The 18,736-nt window shown below is 45.4% G+C and overlaps 1 protein-coding gene across 4 annotated transcripts in view; it reads right to left on the bottom strand.

Annotated features, from left to right (window-relative positions):
* LOC128766396 (NACHT, LRR and PYD domains-containing protein 12-like) overlaps positions 1-18,736 on the bottom strand; it is a 58,073-nt gene that overhangs the window by 4,967 nt on the left and 34,370 nt on the right. The window contains exons 1-11 of one of the 4 annotated variants that reach the window (XM_053877999.1): positions 17,886-17,985; positions 16,511-16,639; positions 14,326-14,404; positions 14,115-14,252; positions 13,819-13,897; positions 13,469-13,688; positions 11,531-13,325; positions 11,277-11,450; positions 10,172-10,348; positions 7,291-7,464; positions 2,553-2,726 (exon numbers count right to left, since the gene is read on the bottom strand). In XM_053877999.1, coding sequence (XP_053733974.1) covers positions 2,553-2,726; positions 7,291-7,464; positions 10,172-10,348; positions 11,277-11,450; positions 11,531-13,325; positions 13,469-13,688; positions 13,819-13,897; positions 14,115-14,252; positions 14,326-14,404; positions 16,511-16,550 — 3,050 coding nt within the window. In that variant the 5' untranslated portion in view covers positions 16,551-16,639; positions 17,886-17,985. Of the gene's footprint in view, positions 1-2,552; positions 2,727-7,290; positions 7,465-10,171; positions 10,349-11,276; positions 11,451-11,530; positions 13,326-13,468; positions 13,689-13,818; positions 13,898-14,114; positions 14,253-14,325; positions 14,405-16,510; positions 16,640-17,868; positions 17,986-18,736 lie in introns of those variants that run through there. The other 3 variants (XM_053877998.1, XM_053878001.1, XM_053877997.1) reach the window with 3 other exon arrangements.

Below are 18,736 nucleotides of genomic sequence, written 5' to 3'. Positions count from 1 at the left end.
TTAAGCATTTTTTTAATCATAATAGATTAAAAAAAAGAAAAAAAAAAGACATGTCCCATTAGCTACATCTACCGACAGTTTTTTCTTCATATTGAGGTGTAAAACCTTTCCTGTCTCCACACTGGACCGTGGTAGAGTGTCACAGGGGAGGTGCTCGCTCTCGAGCGCTCACTCCAGGGTTTGATGTCCTGTTGTGGGCTGGAGCTGGGATAGGGATGAGGCGAGTCTGGGTCAGAGCGTTACTTGGTTTATGACATTGTCACAGCCAAACTGCACAGAAGCGCACATTCAGAGCTGGACACGCACCGGGCACCTCTTCACTTCTGGAGAGACGTCACTCACTCGGCAACCCCTCCCACATGCAGCGGCCACACACATAGAGGAACAGCGCACCTGCAGCAGACACTCTACATTCACTCCTACAAAAGTCTATTTTAAGGCTTGGAACGCATTATTTTTGTTCCATTCATTGTAATGGGAAAAATCGATTCATATTTCGAACAAATAGGTTCTCGAACGTCCGTCTGGAACGGATTGTGGTCGAGAACCGAGGTACCACTGTAGATCCTCCACATTATCTTATTTTTAAGACTTATCAGTATTTTCACTTGCACTTGAAATAGAAAACTACAATAAAAAGTAAATACATTCATAGCCCCTGTTAAAACCTGCACTTCATAAAGCTGCTCGAGAGGTTGAGTTTCAGCCGTGTTTGATCTGTTGCCTTTTTTGTTGTCACCACTTTGGAACACATTTGACAAACAAGCTCGTCCACCTTGTTGTTCTCACCTCGCTCATGAGGCTTGAAATCAAAACATTCCCACACCGTCTCTGTGTCATGTGACCTTGCAGTTATCTTTATTTCCATGAAGATTTCTCTCGTGTTGCTCCTCAAAAGCCTCACAGAGTGATTGACTCTGAGATGACCGACAAGAGTGTTCACTATGTTCATTCTGCTGTGGTAAAAACGCACCCTGATAGGTGCCACGTACCGTCCAGAGTGAGCCCTCCTGTCAGCGGGCGAAGATAGGGCTGCCGCTTCTCTCTCACAGGCAGAAGCAGGATTCTTGTTTTATTATCATTGGATTAAATCCTTCATGACAACCGTGACACGTTGATCAACAACACTCTAGTCATTTGGGTCATCGAGTCTCAGGTCATCCTATCTTGAGACACTTCAAGTCCTGAGTCTGGAAATTCCAAGTCAGGTCTTTGATTTTTTTTGTCAAGTCACAAGTCACCGAAACAGCAACTCGAGTGGACTCGAGTCCAAGTCACAATGACCTGAGCTCCCATCTCTGGTCCTTATTGTTCTTGTTTCTGCCCAAACTATTGTATTCCATGGAAGCCATTGTGGACCACCTTTCAAATAAAAATGCATCATCAGAAATGCTTTTTCATTTCCAACCAAAGCTGCATAGTTTGACTCAGAAATCAATTGAGAAATCATTTTAACTGTCTTCATGACTCTGCTTCTTCTGTGACGTGATTAAAATTGAAAAGCAAAAGACATCTTAGATTTCATTTTCAGAAGCTCCTGCAGCTAATGGTTCAAAAACAAAGTGGTGAAAATCATAAAAGCAACATGCTTTATGATTTTCAAAGAAATTTTGACTCATAAATAACATGAATAATAATAGTCTGGACTGCATTTTATTTTTTCCTTTTTTCCCTTGTCTTATGATAAAACTAAAGAAAACATTGCCTTCTAGTTTTTATTCCCGACACACAAATAAAGGCCCATAGAGAGCTCGGATCATTGTATCAAAGGAGCTAGCAACACATGATTTAAAGACTTTAGTTCAGCGTTCCATGTTGCCAGGATCAAAACTAAAGGTGTGTCATGCATTCCATGTACAATATAAAGTGAAATAAAGGCACAGATCGCTCTGTTCCATGTGTGTCAGACATCAGTGGACAGATCACCCTGTTTCCACCAACATCTTGAGGATTTTTGAATATGATTTTCTGAAATACATCATTATGTTTCATCACATTATGTTTTATATTCTAAATTCCAGGGGAACAGGAACAAGCGTGAGGAGTCATGACTGAGTCACACGTCCAGAAACCACCAAAAGTCCTCAGAAGATGGACAGAGATTTTCCAGTCATGACTACTCAGGCTCTTACTGCATCTGACTCACTTCACTGAAGTGAATTGACAGGACTCTGGACATCAGAATGGATTTCACTGAGGAAAACCTGAAGCTGACACTCTGACTGGGGAAAGAAGGCTCATTAAAAAGTGGCAGATATGACCAGACTCTTTCTTCTCTCTGCTCCTTTTGATCCCTGAAATCACATGGAGATGGAAGATGCTGCTGTGTGTTTGGAACGAGGGATGGAAACAAACTTCTTCTCCACAATCTCATCCAACTTAGGGTTTAGTTCATTTTTTGTTGAATACCATGTGTTGCATTGATCTAATTCTGTTTTTTTCAGCACAATCTCATCCAACTCAATGATGGTCTGTTGACTCTCTGAAGCTGGAGTCTCCACCTCTGACTTTCACATTTCGCCTCTGAAGCTGGACACATGATGTGTTCTGACCTGAGAGTCTCCAGGTGACAGTGTGGACTCTTCAGTCCAGCAGACAGCAGCTCCACTCCTGGATCCTTCAGCTTGTTGTAGCTCAGGTCCAGTTGTGTCAGACGAGAGGACGGAAAGCTGAGGACTGAGGACAGAAGGGAACCACTTCTCTCTGACAGATGACACCAGCTCAGGCTGTGAAAGAGACAAGTGTCATCTAAGTGTCACGTAAGTGAGACTTTTTCAATCCACTATTTTGACAAGACTCTTTATTTGAGGACACACTGAACTCTTTCCATTCAGAAGCTCATCATCACATTTTTGTTGGAATATTTGAAGCAGTATATATCAGTCAGGATCAACTTGATTAAACACGGAGACAAAAGCACAAACCTGATGAAAGAGGAACAAAATATTGGGGGTGTTGTTATCAACAAGGAGACTTTATCTTCAGCTCCCTCTCTAATATGGAGCAGGAAAAGCTTCTGTAGAAGAACAGACTTCCACACAGACTATTGTGACGCCAGTGAATTATGCTGGATTTTTGGAACATGACCAAGGATTCAGAAATCATCCAGTCAGCATCCTGGCATCACTGCACTGCAGCGCCCCCGTGTGGGTGGTCTGTGACTGTTGGCAGTGAGAATGGTGGACACTCCAGACACAGGACTTCAGACTTGAGACTTTGTCGTCATCCATTGTGACAGTGTTGAAGTGTTGAGTGATGCAACCATAGCGTTAGCTCTGCAGCTGAGTGTTAGCATTTCATCACCAGCAGGTTTTGATTCATCTGGACCAGTGGTCACAGCTGGCCTGTTCCCATGGTAACCGTCATCTCACCTCCACATGTGACAGCTGACACCAACACCATGGGACCAAGTCACCCATGTGCAAGTCATTTCTTCTTGAGCAAGTCAAGTCACCTTATCTACTGCCCAGTCTGATCTTCATCAGTTGAAAAGACCAGATATGAGAGTCACTTCATCTCAGTCTGATTTGCATTGTAGTTACTGATATTCAGGAGACGACATGGAGTCAAACTCAACAGAAATAACTTCATGAAAACATTCAACAGTAATGTTACTAGCAACTGTAGCTAGCCTATCTGATGAGGCTAATTCCATCATTTTGAATCATAGTTTCTCAAACGCACATCTAGTCTCTGTCATGGCCATATATGGTCAATATTGCAGATATGACAGTTCATTCTTCACTGACTATTCCATGCCTTTGTGCCAAACACAGTGACGTTATACAGCAGCATCAGGACATCACAGGGTCACCATTATCAGAGCCATTGATCGGCACAATGAGGAATGAAAGGTCAAGGTCATGATGGAGTTGGCTGGCAGATCATTTAGCTCAGTTACTCCACTGCTGCTGTTAGTTCATCAAACTAGTGGCACCTGGTCGGAACGTTCACTAAACACCCCCCACCTCCACCACTGTATCACATCATTCCTTTCCTACTGACATGACAGTAGTTGACACTAAGAACAGGTGGCCAAGTGACGGACCAAGTCTGAGCCTGAGCCTGGCGTCTGAGACGCTTCCTCCACATGGCTTGCTCTCCACACTCAGCCGTTTGGCTTCACAGTGGACATTTCTAAAACCATACTGGACACAGCTGCTGGTGTCCCTCCCACAGACATGTGGACACTGATCTGATGCCAGAGGGCGTGTTTACGGTCAGCAGAGGGGACATGGTGACGCATCCATCCAACCATGACGCCATTCACCTGCTGTGCTCTCATGTTTGATATTAAAACTGAAAACACAAAGGTTAAGCTGGTCACGCTAACATATTTTGCTGGTTGATAATTGAAGCAATTATAGCTGATAAATAACATTGTGTCAACATAATATTGAGGCCAAATTAAGCATTTTTTTAATCATAATAGATTGAAAAAAAAAGGCAAATACAGTGGTGCCTCGGTTTTTGAACGTCCCAGACTTCGAACAAATTGGAGTTCGGACAAAAATTTCGATTCTTTTTGCTTCGGATTTCGAACGAAAATCCAGAGCTCAAACGCCCCCGAAAAAAGCCGGAAAAACCATAACGTGCGCGGAGCGATCAGCTGACCCACAACACACTTTGTTATTGTGTATAACGCAGCTTCTGTATGCAGACGTGTCCCGTTAGCTACATTTACTGACTGTTTTTTCTTCATATTGAGGTGTAAAACCTTTCCTGTCTCCGCACTGGACCGTGGTAGAGTGTCACAGGGGAGGTGCTCGCTCTCCACACCTCCGAGGCTGGAGCTCACACTCCAGGGTTTGATGTCCTGTTGTGGGCTGGAGCTGGGATAGGGATGAGGCGAGTCTGGGTCAGAGCGTTACTTGGTTTATGACATTGTCACAGCCAAACTGCACAGAAGCGCACATTCAGAGCTGGACACGCACCGGGCACCTCTTCACTTCTGGAGAGACGTCACTCACTCGGCAACCCCTCCCACATGCAGCGGCCACACACATAGAGGAACAGCGCACCTGCAGCAGACACTCTACATTCACTCCTACAAAAGTCTATTTTAAGGCTTGGAACGCATTATTTTTGTTCCATTCATTGTAATGGGAAAAATCGATTCATATTTCGAACAAATAGGTTCTCGAACGTCCGTCTGGAACGGATTGTGGTCGAGAACCGAGGTACCACTGTAGATCCTCCACATTATCTTATTTTTAAGACTTATCAGTATTTTCACTTGCACTTGAAATAGAAAACTACAATAAAAAGTAAATACATTCATAGCCCCTGTTAAAACCTGCACTTTATAAAGCTGCTCGAGAGGTTGAGTTTCAGCCGTGTTTGATCTGTTGCCTTTTTTGTTGTCACCACTTTGGAACACATTTGACAAACAAGCTCGTCCACCTTGTTGTTCTCACCTCGCTCATGAGGCTTGAAATCAAAACATTCCCACACCGTCTCTGTGTCATGTGACCTTGCAGTTATCTTTATTTCCATGAAGGTTTCTCTCGTGTTGCTCCTCAAAAGCCTCACAGAGTGATTGACTCTGAGATGACCGACAAGAGTGTTCACTATGTTCATTCTGCTGTGGTAAAAACGCACCCTGATAGGTGCCACGTACCGTCCAGAGTAAGCCCTCCTGTCAGCGGGCGAAGATAGGGCTGCCGCTTCTCTCTCACAGGCAGAAGCAGGATTCTTGTTTTATTATCATTGGATTAAATCCTTCATGACAACCGTGACACGTTGATCAACAACACTCTAGTCATTTGGGTCATCGAGTCTCAGGTCATCCTATCTTGAGACACTTCAAGTCCTGAGTCTGGAAATTCCAAGTCAGGTCTTTGATTTTTTTTGTCAAGTCACAAGTCACCGAAACAGCAACTCGAGTGGACTCGAGTCCAAGTCACAATGACCTGAGCTCCCATCTCTGGTCCTTATTGTTCTTGTTTCTGCCCAAACTATTGTATTCCATGGAAGCCATTGTGGACCACCTTTCAAATAAAAATGCATCATCAGAAATGCTTTTTCATTTCCAACCAAAGCTGCATAGTTTGACTCAGAAATCAATTGAGAAATCATTTTAACTGTCTTCATGACTCTGCTTCTTCTGTGACGTGATTAAAATTGAAAAGCAAAAGACATCTTAGATTTCATTTTCAGAAGCTCCTGCAGCTAATGGTTCAAAAACAAAGTGGTGAAAATCATAAAAGCAACAAGCTTTATGATTTTCAAAGAAATTTTGACTCATAAATAACATGAATAATAATAGTCTGGACTGCATTTTATTTTTTCCTTTTTTCCCTTGTCTTATGATAAAACTAAAGAAAACATTGCCTTCTAGTTTTTATTCCCGACACACAAATAAAGGCCCATAATTCAAATTCACTCACAAACCTGGGGACGTCGGAGAGTGAGGTTACTGGGAGTCACAGGCGCATGCGCACCTGCTGCTCTGAGTGGGTTTGTTAGCTGGAGCCCAGCAGGTGAGAGCTCGGATCATTGTATCAAAGGAGCTAGCAACACATGATTTTAAGACTTTAGTTCAGCGTTCCATGTTGCCAGGATCAGAACTAAAGGTGTGTCATGTATTCCATGTACAATATAAAGTGAAATAAAGGCACAGATCGCTCTGTTTCATGTGTGTCAGACATCAGTGGACAGATCACCCTGTTTCCACCAACATCTTGAGGATTTTTGAATATGAGTTCTGAAATACATCATTAAGTTTCATCACATTGTGTTTTATATTCTAAATTCCAGGGGAACAGGAACAAGCGTGAGGAGTCATGACTGAGTCACACGTCCAGAAACCACCAAAAGTCCTCAGAAGATGGACAGAGATTTTCCAGTCATGACTACTCAGGCTCTTACTGCATCTGACTCACTTCACTGAAGTGAATTGACAGGACTCTGGACAACAGAATGGACTTCACTGAGGAAAACCTGAAGCAGACACTCTGACTGGGGAAAGAAGGCTCATTAAAAAGTGGCAGATATGACCAGACTCTTTCTTCTCTCTGGTCCGTTTGATCCCTGGAATCACATGCAGATGGAAGATGCTGCTGTGTGTTTGGAACGAGGGATGGAAACAAACTTCTTCTCCACAATCTCATCTAACTCAGGGTTTAGCTCATTTTTTGTTGAATACCATGTGTTGCATTGATTTAATTCTGTATTTTTCAGCACAATCTCATCCAACTCAGTGATGGTCTGTTGACTCTCTGAATCTGGAGTCTCCACCTCTGACTTTCACATTTCAGCTCTGAAGCTGGACACATGATGTGTTCTGACCTGAGAGTCTCCAGGGGACAGTGTGGACTCTTCAGTCCAGCACACAGCAGCTTCACTCCTGGATCCTTCAGGTAGTTGTAGCTTAGGTCCAGTTGTGTCAGACGAGAGGACGGAGAGCTGAGGACTGAGGACAGAAGGGAACCACTTCTCTCTGACAGCTGACACCAGCTCAGGCTGTGAAAGAGACGAATGTCATCAATACTTGAGACATTATCAATCCTCTATTTCGACCAGACTTGAAACTCTTTGTTTGAGGACACACTGATTTGATAATTCAGTAGCTCATCATCACATTGTTGTTGTTTGATGCATCTTTGTCAATTCTTCCTTCTAAAAATGTTCCAGTTCCTTGAGATTCCTGGGCTTTTTATGGTCTATCCATTGATTCCTTTTAATGATGTTGTGGTCAGGACATTGTGAAGGCCATGGCCAAACCTTCAGTTTACCCTTGATGTAATCCACTGTGGATTTTCAGTTGTGTTTAGATCATTATTCATTTGTAGAAGTCATCCTCTCTTTAATTTGGCTGCAGAACCACCCCAACGTGTGATTGATCCACCCCATGCTTCACAGTTGGACAGAGAAAAACCCTTTCTTCTCCAGACATACTGAGCCTTTGATCATTCGAGCCATAAAGTTCAGTTTTACTGTAACTTCAGTTTTACTGCAACCAAAATGCATCAGGCTTGTCTCTATGTTGTAAGTTGTATGGATGCAAACTTCAAACAATGAATTTTGACGGAGAAGCGGTTTTCTTCTGATGACTCTTCAGTGAAGCCTATATTTGCACAAGTATCTCTTTATAGTGGAATAGTGAGCACAACTCCAGTGACTGCCAGATCTTTCTGGATGAATCTGAGCCTCATTTACTCTTGGAACTGAGGCCTGCACAATAAGCTGTATTCCAGTCTTCCTTCTAGGGCTTTTCTAAAGTTTGCAATTCCTTCTTCTCTTCTTAATCCTTTGTCCTCTCGCTTGTGTATCTTTTCAGATTTCATTGATTGAGTAACTTGTATCCATATGAAACAGTCCACTTCTGATGTTTTTGACAGTCACATATGTGAAAATGTTATGTATTATTGTTGCACTGGTTGCAGTCATTCTAATGGGTTTTGTAATTCATGGGCACAGCCCTCTGCTGTAGTGTATCCAAGAAGTTGGCTGTCATGTGATGAGTTGACTCCTGCAGCAGGACTATATGAAAGTCAACACATCGTATCTGTGTTTTATTCATTATTAATCATGTCATTTTGTCCGTAAACTCCTGTATATCTGACTCTGGAGTTCTGTACACAGTACTTACAGTTACTTCGGTGTTTACATTTAAATGGTCAAGAACTCCAAGTCAACTGTCATCCATGTTGTTTGCCAGTTGACATTTTTGCTCCCTGCTGACAAATGTATCCACTCCACATCCCTTCTGCCTTTTCTGTGGTTGTGGTACAGTTCGTATAATTGATTCCAGTTTGAATTCAGTTCCTTTCTCCAGCATCATCCATGTTTTCTGTCACTGCAATCACAGAATTTTCCTTCCCTGTTTTCGGAGTGTTCTAGTTTGTCAATATTTGCACATAGACTTATACAGTTGATGTGTATAACAAATGCTTTCCTGCTCCTTCCTCCTCACTTGTGCAATATTCACAGTTTGCCTTCATCTTGGAAGATTATATTGTCAGTGTGAATGATTGTGTCTTTGTTGTGCTTTGTATTGTCGTTTGTTTTGATGATGATTTTTGTGTTTGTCGTGTGTTTGATGTCTCTGATTGCTTCCGCCTTCAAAGCCTTGATTTTCTTTCATTTCTTTTGTCACAAATCACTTCAGATCCAACCTTTCAGGGACAATGAATCCTGATGTTGTTTCTCTTTTGTCGATTCCAGAGTGTCAGTACTCTGTTTGTCCTCCTCCACCTTCTTCCTTTACTGACCGACTTTCTGTCCAACATCCTGGCTGAGCTTTCATTCATTCAGCCTTCTCTTCCAGGTCCTTCACGCACACAGTTTATCTTGACTTTGTTATCCTTGAGCAGATCTCCCTGCCTCTCCGTCTGTATCCTAAGTTCCTGTATTTAGCCACCAAGCTCTTGCATCTGGTCACCTTGCTTGTTTCGGAGTCGTCTCTCTGAACAGAGCTGGTGCTGGCAGCTTCTAACCACCTAACCTCCTAACCGGCTGTTGCTTCCATGCTTAAGCTCCTGATGATCTTTAGTAACACCTGATATTCAGTTTTCAGTGTCTGCAGTTTCGTTTTAAGTGTCTAGTGTTCGTTTTTCTTCTCAAGCTGATCAGCCTCGATCTTCTTCAACTTGATTCGGTTCTCTCTCGCCTCAGCTTTCAGCTTGTTAATTGCTTCCATGAACTCGGTAATTTCAGACGCTGAGTCGGTGCTCTGCTCTGACACTGCCTCATCCTCATCCCTGTTGTCACAGTTGGCATCAATGTTGCTAACTTTGTTAGTTCCAGCTATCATGGAATCCTTCCCCTTCCTTTGCCTCGACTATGCTTTTCTATTGTCACTACCACCTTGGTGTTTCCCTGTGGTTTATACAACACACTCTTTTGTCGTCGTTCATTACCACTGAAAACATATTTCGCTGATAGTGAAGACTGAGGAGCTCCCTGGTTGTGTTACCGTTCAGTTCAATGAACAAAGTACAAACTTCGACACCAGAATATGTGACTCTATCTCCACTGGAGCTTCTGTCAATTTAACTCTTCTAGGCTGAATAAAACTGAGAAATTGATGGTGTCATGACAAGACTTAGGACAAATGACCTGAAGGAGAACATCTCAACACATAAACCGTGACCATGAACCTGTTAAAAGTTGCCCTAGTAGTTCAAAGCTGCGTTAGGTTGAAGCTGGACACATGATGTGTTCTGACCTGAGAGTCTCCAGGTGACAGTGTGGACTCTTCAGTCCAGCAGACAGCAGCTCCACTCCTGGATCCTCCAGGTCATAGTTGTAGCTCAGGTCCAGTTGTGTCAGACGAGAGGACGGAGAGCTGAGGACTGAGGACAGAAGGGAACCACTTCTCTCTGACAGTTCACAGCAGCTCAGGCTGTGAAAGAGATGAGTGTCATCAACAAGTATCACGACCTATCTACTATCATACCTACTACCTTTCATGGAGATAAAAAGTGAAGACCATTTAACTTGATCCTATTGAGTTTGGTCAATTTACTAAAATTTTGCGCAAAAAGTGTACACAATTTTTTGTAAGTTTTTCCCAGTGTCGAGATTTAAGGTCAACTTTAGTTTGTATCCAAATATTTCCCTGAATTCCCTCAGCAGATTGAGAACTAAAGAGATTGTGGCTTGTTCTTGAGACGTGTGTAGCAACAAATCGTCTGCACATGATGATACTTTATGTACTGTAGTACCTGTACCTCTGTTAATAAATACCAAGTACTGAATCGTTGGCTGGTATAGCCAAGGTTAGTGGCTCAAGGACAAACAGAAGAGGGCTGAGGGGACACCCTTGTCGAGTGCCACCATATAAATTAAATGGCTCTGAATAAATGTGGTGAGTCAGAACCAAAGCTGTTGGAGCTGCATAGAAAAATGTAAGCCACGATAAACAACATTCTACCAAATCCAGGCTTTCTTAATGTTTCGAATAAGGAGTTCCACTCCAGTCTGTTAGATACTTTCACTGCATCCATGGAGAGAATACACTTGGACATTTCCTGGCAGGGTGAATCAACCAATATTGAAGAAAAGTCGGATTAGTTTTCCAAAGCCAGTTTGATCAGCAGGAATAATGTTGGGGAGAATCTCCTTCAAGCAACTTGGCAGTCATTTGGTGAGTATTGTATAGTCTGCATTCAAAAAAGATATTGATCTGCATGAACCACATTGTCAAGTGTCCTAGTCCTTTTTGGCTTGTCATGTTAAGAATGCTTGGTTGAGAGTGTTCAGGAGGACGTCTGACTTCAAAGATACTTTCACATCTCAGCTCTGAAGCCGGACACATGATGTTTTCTGACCTGAGAGTCTCCAGGTGACAGTGTGGACTCTTCAGTCCAGCAGACAGCAGCTCCACTCCTGGATCCTCCAGGTTGTTGTAGCTCAGGTCCAGTTGTGTCAGACGAGAGGACGGAGAGCTGAGGACTGAGGACAGAAGGGAACCACTTCTCTCTGACAGCTCACAGTCTCTGAGTCTGAATAAAAAGAACAAGGAAATCAAACTTTCATGTTCAGTTCACATCATCAGAGATGTTTCAGTGTTTGATCCACTCACAGAACTTCCTTTGAAGCTTGGACCACAGGCAGCAGCCTCTCAAGAACCTCCTCTGAAGCAGAGTATTTCTTCAGGTCAAACACCTCCAGATCTTCCTCTGAGGACAGTAAGATGAAGGCCAGGGTGGACCACTGAGCAGGAGACAGTTGATCTGTGGAGAGACGTCCTGATCTCAGCTGCTGTTGGACCTGCTCCACTAGAGAAGTGTCCTTCACTTCACTCAGACAGTGAAACAGATTGATGATTCTCTCTGGAGACACTTTCTCTCTGATCTTCTTCTTGATGAGCTCTGCTGTGTCCTTATGGGTCCAGGAACAACTTCCTGTCTGTGTCAACAAACCTGGAAGGAGACTCTGGCTGCTCTGCAGAGAAAGACCCAGAAGGAAGCGCAGGAACAAGTCCAGATGTCCATTTGGACTTTCTACAGCTTCATTTATTGTTCTCTGGTAGAAATGTCCTGGAAGACGTTTGTTTCTAAAGAGTTTTGACACTTTGAATGTTTGTTGTGAATGGAGCACATTGAGTCCAGAGTTGAAGAACTTCAGGTGGACATGAAGAGCAGCCAGAAACTCCTGAAGACTCAGGTGGATGAAGCAGAAGACCTTGTCCTGGTACAGTCCTCTCTCCTCTCTGAAGATCTGTGTGAAGACTCCAGAGTAAACTGCAGCAGCTGTGATGTCGATGCCACACTCTGTGAGGTCTGATTCATAGAAGATCAAGTTTCCTCTCTGCAGCTGCTCAAAAGCCAGTTTTCCCAGAGACTTAATCATCTTCCTGCTCTCAGGATCCCAAACTGTGTCTGTCCCAGCTCCTCCATGGTACTTGATCTTCTTGACTTTGGCCTGAACCACCAGGAAGTGGATGTACATCTCAGTCAGGGTCTTGGGCAGCTCTCTGGTCTCTCTGCTCTTCAACATGTCCTCCAGAACTGTGGCAGTGATCCAGCAGAAGATGGGGATGTAACACATGATGCAGAGGCTTCGTGAGCTCTTGATGTGAGAGATGATGGTGGTCTGCTCCTCATCTCTGAACCTCCTCCTGAAGTACTCCTCCTTCTGGAGGTTAGTGAACCCTCTGACCTCTGTCACCATGTCTACACACTCAGGAGGGATCTGATTGGCTGCTGCAGGTCGTGTGGTTATCCAGAGGTGAGCTGAGGGAAGCAGCTTCCCCCTGATGAGGTTGGTCAGCAGGACGTCTACTGAGGTGGACTCTGTAGCTTCTGTCAGGACCCGACTGTTGAAGTCGAGAGGGAGTCGACACTCGTCCAGACCGTCCAAGATGAACAGAACCTGGACTCCTCCAAAGCTGCTGAGTCCTGATTCTTTGGTTTCAGGAAAGAAGTGATGAACAAGTTCCACCAAACTCAACTTCTTCTCCTTCAGCAGGTTCAGCTCTCTGAAGGTGAAAGGAAACATGAGCTGGAAGTTCTGGTGTGCTTTGTCTTCAGCCCAGTCCAGAGTCAGCTTCTGTGTCAGGAGGGTCTTCCCAATGCCAGCCACGCCCTTCGTCAGCAGGCTCCTGATTGGTCCCTCCCTCTCAGGTGAGGCTTTGAAGAGGTCTCCTTGTCTGATGGTAGTTTCTGCTCTGGTCTGGTTCCTGGTTGCTGCTTCGATCTGTCGGACCTCGTGCTCCTGGTTGACCTGGTCTGTGCCCCCCTCAGTGATGTAGAGCTCTGTGTAGATCTGATTCAGAGGGGCGGAGTTTCCTGCTTTAGCCACCCCCTCAAACACACTGTGGAACTTCTTCTGCAGGCTCCTCTTCAGCCGTCCTGCACACGTTCCAGCACGACTACCTGAGTGAAGAGAAAAGTCACTTGATCAGAGGCCTCTGGAAGGTGGACCTCCAGTTCATTCTTCTCATCAGCTCCAGGTATTTCAGCTCAAATGGAGATTGAAGGCTTCACATTCAGCAGGTTGAAGATTCAAATCCTCTTACTGCTCCACACTCGACCAGCAAGCTCCTCCTCCTCCATGCTCCTCAGGAGGTTCATGATGAAGTCCAGGAAAGCTTCTCTGCTGCTTCTCATCTGCTCCTCATCCCACTTCACCTTCACCTCTTCCTCATCATCCTGGTATTTGGGATCCTCTGGACTGAGGAACCTTTGGACTCTCCTCACTTCCTTCTTCACCAGGGTCATGACAGTCTCCTCAAGCAGCTGAAACACAAACATGTGACCTGATCATGTGACAGAAAGAAAACCTGCTGACCTTCAGAGGTGACCAGAATGCTGACTGGTGAGTTAGCATCTGTTGTAGTTAGCAGGAGGAGCTAACACTTGAACACACCTGAAGTGTGGAGTCCAGATCTGTCTGATGCTGCTGGACACACTGGAGACTCAGAACATCTGAGACCTGCTGATCCTCTCTGTGAAGAACATCAGGCAGAAAATAAGCTCTACTTTCACATGATCTGATGAAGACAAGACTGCGACTCTTCCCGGTGCAGCCCAGCTGAAACAGAACAATCTAGCTTCAGATTCATAGAAACCAGATGAAACAGACGTGAACTTTAGAGAAGGAGCCTCAGAGACCTTTGATCAGACTCAACAATCCCATGAGTGGAGAGGGACAGAAACCCTCACCTCTCTCCTGAAGGCTCTTGTCCACCTTTGAAATCAATACCAAGAACCTTCGACCTGTCACTCTTCAGAGACACACAGCTGGGAGCAGGTCCAGGTCCGTGTCCTCGTCCAGCAGCTTCTGATGTGAGTGGCTCTGATCTGAACACATAAGTTGCAGTGTGAAAATGATTTCAAGTATTTGGAGCTTTGACAGTAGAACTGATCTTCTCACCTCTGAGCTCTGGTCTGGCTGACATGGTCCTCACCCAGAGGGGCTTTAGAGGCAGGAGCTTCCTGCTCTCTGTCCACACCTTCACACAAACAGCAGCATCATCACGGGTGGTTCTATGTTATATGTGCTTCGCCCTCTAACTGCCTTCGCTATTGGTTACATTGAGGCACTGGCCTCGGCCCGAGACTTCAGTTGATTGGTTCTCTGCCCCGGAAGGCACTCCCCAGTGTGTATAACACCCCTCGTCTTTCACCTTTCTTTTTCCACTCAGCCTGAGACTCGACGACCATCGGGTGATGTATGAGATGTCTCATCGTTGCAAGTCTTGCGATTTTCCTTTGGAGGCCGCGGACCAGCACGACACCTGTGTTGCGTGTCTGGGCCCCGGCACATCTCCAACTCCTGGATTCCTGTGCTGCATGTCTGGCATTGCCGGAGCCGGATGCGAGCTAACCTCTAGTCGTGGGAAAGCGCGGCTCCCCAGAGTCCCGCTTCTCCGGCTGTCCAGTCCCGTCCTTGCGCGTCGGCACCGGCCCGGAAGCGGCAGGTTTGGGCCAACACAACCAAAGAGGACGAACTACGCTTCTATGAAACGGAGATCAACGTCTTTCCTGAGGACGACAACGAAACCATGAACTGTGTTTTGGAGGACGCCAGCGAGACGCCGGTTCCCAGAGTCTACCCGCTGGATGAGATGCCTTGTCTGTTCCCGATGGCCGGGAAAACACTCTCAGTAGATGTTCCCCCCGCCGACAAACCTCACCCAGAGGATTTTTCTACCTCCATAGTCGCCAAAGGACAAAAGAAGACCCCTGGGCCTGTCTTCACCTGCCCTAAGATGGCGCACCTCTGGACTCATTCGGCGAGGGAGATCCAACAGCCGCTGGGGAGCTGTGCCCACAGCCAGGACCTTCACCGGATATGCGACGGTGGCAGGCATGGATTATTCAAAGAGTTTACCGCCCTTGGGTGAAACAAGGAGTTTTTGAGTGGCCCCCTTCACTTCTCTCTGGTCGGGACCAAAACAGTATCCCCTGGATGAGAAAGACCGCCTCACAATGCAGCTCGTGGCGCGAACCTTTTCTTGTGCGCTACACCTCCAAAACCTAGTCAATAACATGACATTCCTGGCGGCGACTTTTGACAGGGCAGTTTCTGAGCAGGAGGGCTCTGTCGAAGAACAGCACCCAGATGACAGTGGCAGCCTTCCAGGAGATGTCACTCGCCGTTTCAATTGATGCAGTCAGAGTTCGCACACTGTCACAAATGGCAGTGTGCAACATATGGCTGCTAAAACAACATTGAAAAAAGTGGACATGCGTTCAGACGAAGCTGACTACAAGTCATCACGTGACTCCTGTTGACGGAAGTAAGTTGGCAGCCAGTCACTCTTGCAGGCTGGAAGCTCAACAACCATCGCGGAGCCCTCCCCGACTTCACCGTGGTTTTAACCAATAGCGAAGGCCGTTAGAGGGCGAAACACATATGACATAGAAATTCTGGTTACCTAGTGTCACCGCAGTTCTATGAATATGTGCGAAGCCCTCTAACTGGCTGCCCAGCAGGCCTGTCTTTGACAGCTGAGTTCCAGAAGGGGCCGAGCAGCGAAAGACGAGGGGTGTTATACACACTAGGGAGTGCCTTCCTGGGCAGAGAACCAATCAACCGAAGTCTCAGGCCGAGGCCAGTGCCTCAATGTGGATTAACCAATAGCGAAGGCAGTTAGAGGGCTCCGCACATATTCATAGAACTGCGGTTACACTAGGTAACCAGGATTTCTTGTCAACAACAGAACTTCGATCATCAGGTTCAGAGCTGCAGAACAAAGTCATGAAAGAAGAAAGAAGATGTGGACAGAAGAGTCCATCACATGTGATGTCAACATTCCACATGGAGGTCAGCACGGTGAGGTCTGATGGTGGATGGAAGAAGCTGCTGCTCATCAGAGCCACTGGTTCTTCTCTGTGACCTCACTGACCTCAGTCTCAGCTCAACCTTACACAGCACTTTCTATCCTCATCCAGCAACCCAAGTGCTTTTCACTGAGTCACCCATTCACACACTGACGGCAGTAGGCTGCGACGCAAACATGCCAGGATGCTGGGATCAAACCAGCAACCTCACAATCACAAGCTGACCTGTCTACCATCTGTGCTACATTCTGTCGAGTTAGAAAGTCACTGACCTGTGAGCGTCTCTCCTCTGGTCTGAAGACTTGTGTCCATGTTTGCAGGTGAAGCTTCCAGCTGAGCTCAGCTCCTTCTGATCCTCACTCTGATGGAGGGATCTCGCCCAGTGAGCGAGGGGGTGTGTCCTGTAAAAGATGAACAGAGGTGTTGCTTGTGTTTGTCATTCACCTTCAAAACTGTGTGTGTGTGTGTGTGTGTTGCCTGGTCTCTGTGATGGAGCTTCTCCAGGTCTGTTATCAACCAGAGCAGGTGGGTTTCAGTGAGACGCTGCTGATCATGTGACTCCTACAGATACTCTGGGGTCCAAACACCTGCTCTGTTCCTGCTGTTTCTGCTCATGCGCAATGCTCCGATCAGAACGACCAAAAACGGAACACTTTAAACGGAAGTGTTCCGTACGTAACTGACTTTATAAATCACAGCCAACAATCGAGTCAATGAAATACTCAAGGCTCATGGTACCATGGTGCTGAAATGTTGTTCATTGAACACTGACATCAGCTCTCACTCACAGAGCCAGAGTCTTTTGAAGTTTAAAAACTCTTATTTTCACATTTCTAGGTTTGCATCGCTGAGACCACCTCAGCTGCCACCATCCACCTGACTATTTTAATATGGAGGCCTTTCATGCTCCTCAGACAGGGAATTGGGTGGAGCTTAAAACTGGCAACAAGTTTTTGTGGATCACAACAATGAACTCTATCCACTCAACCAGCAGTGATACTGAGAGAGAGAGAGAGAGAGCACAATCCTGCATCAGTCTTCACTGAACAATAACATTTCAGCGCCATAGTGTCCTGAATACTTGACTGTAATAACTGACAACTGATATCTTCATGAGCTCCTCCAAATCTCACTGCACTTCTTTACCCGCCCACTTTGGCTCGACACAAGCCTCCAAGCTGCGCCTCATTTGGCCCGTCATGTCAACAAGCTTTTCCTCGACTGGTGAAACCTGCTGATCCTGCTGACTGGATGAAGCAGAGGGACAACAAAACCAAATAAAGTCCTGCGCCATTATTCTGTATGGTTGAGAGCTGCGCAAATGCATCAGTCATTGACGTAAAACAAATATTTCCTAAAAGTATGACTTTAATCAGGTAACAGAGAAACCCACAATTATTATGGAAACTATAACAATGATATTTAGAAAAACCAATAATGATGGCTTGTTTTTATTCAACTCCAACACCAGAACCAGACAGACAAGAATACCGGACCAGATTCTATCAAACTAGATAATGTAGTTTTAAATCTGCAGAGAATTCAACAACCTCAGCAGCGTCTCTGTCAGACAATGAAGCCTCTATAAACACGAGCGCAGAACAAATCAAGCATCCATGTATGAACTCACCTGAGCTCTTCGCTCACCTGTGAGAAACAGCATATGTTGAAGACTGAACTTTCTGAAGAGGAAGCTGTCTTCGCTGGCCACACCTCAATACTTTCAATGCTTCAAGTACTTTCACTTCTGTTCAGTGGATCATAGCTGCTTTTTACAACGATTGTTTCAGCAGGAAATCATTTCATAACTCATTAATATTGGTCATTCTTTACCATGAAATCTTCATTTGACTCTGTCATGTGCGACTTTTCCTTGTTTTTTCTTTGCTTCCTCTCAGTGGCTTCAAGTCTAGTTCATATCTTTGTTGGGGATTGTTGAACATGGAGGGAGACAGGAGGAACAGCTCGACCTTCCTCACTATCATCAACCCCTCCAGGAGATGGCGATGTTGCGATCGCAACGATTAATGACATTTCCACCAGTCACTTTACTCTCCTTTTTCCCACCCCTCTAAGCGGCATGTGCATCACCATATTCACCCTAGTTTTGATCATTTTGTGCATTTCTTCATCACATGCTCAAAAGGAATGTTCATCCATGACAGGCACCTGCAGGTCACCTGGGTATGGATGAGGGCTCCTCAGTAGAACGACTGCGTTTGAGACAGAACAATGTGCTGAATAAAGAATCACAAGCGTTTGGAACTCGATCATCTGTAACAAGCTGAAAACAAGCCACTGGTCACTGACGCTGCGACTCTGAAACAGCAACAAGCCCATCACACGGTCAGTGGATGTCAGCTCAGATGGCTTTGGAGCAGTTCTGTGTCATATGTGCTCTGCCCTGAGGCCTTCACTATTGGTTGAGCCACTTCGAGGCGCTGGCCTCCGCCTGAGACTTCGATCGAGGCTCTCCGGCCAGGAAGCCATGTAACACC

This window comes from Synchiropus splendidus, chromosome 10 (assembly GCF_027744825.2).
Source record: "Synchiropus splendidus isolate RoL2022-P1 chromosome 10, RoL_Sspl_1.0, whole genome shotgun sequence".
Lineage (NCBI taxonomy): Eukaryota > Metazoa > Chordata > Actinopteri > Syngnathiformes > Callionymidae > Synchiropus > Synchiropus splendidus.
This window is presented reverse-complemented; position numbering and strand designations above follow the sequence as displayed.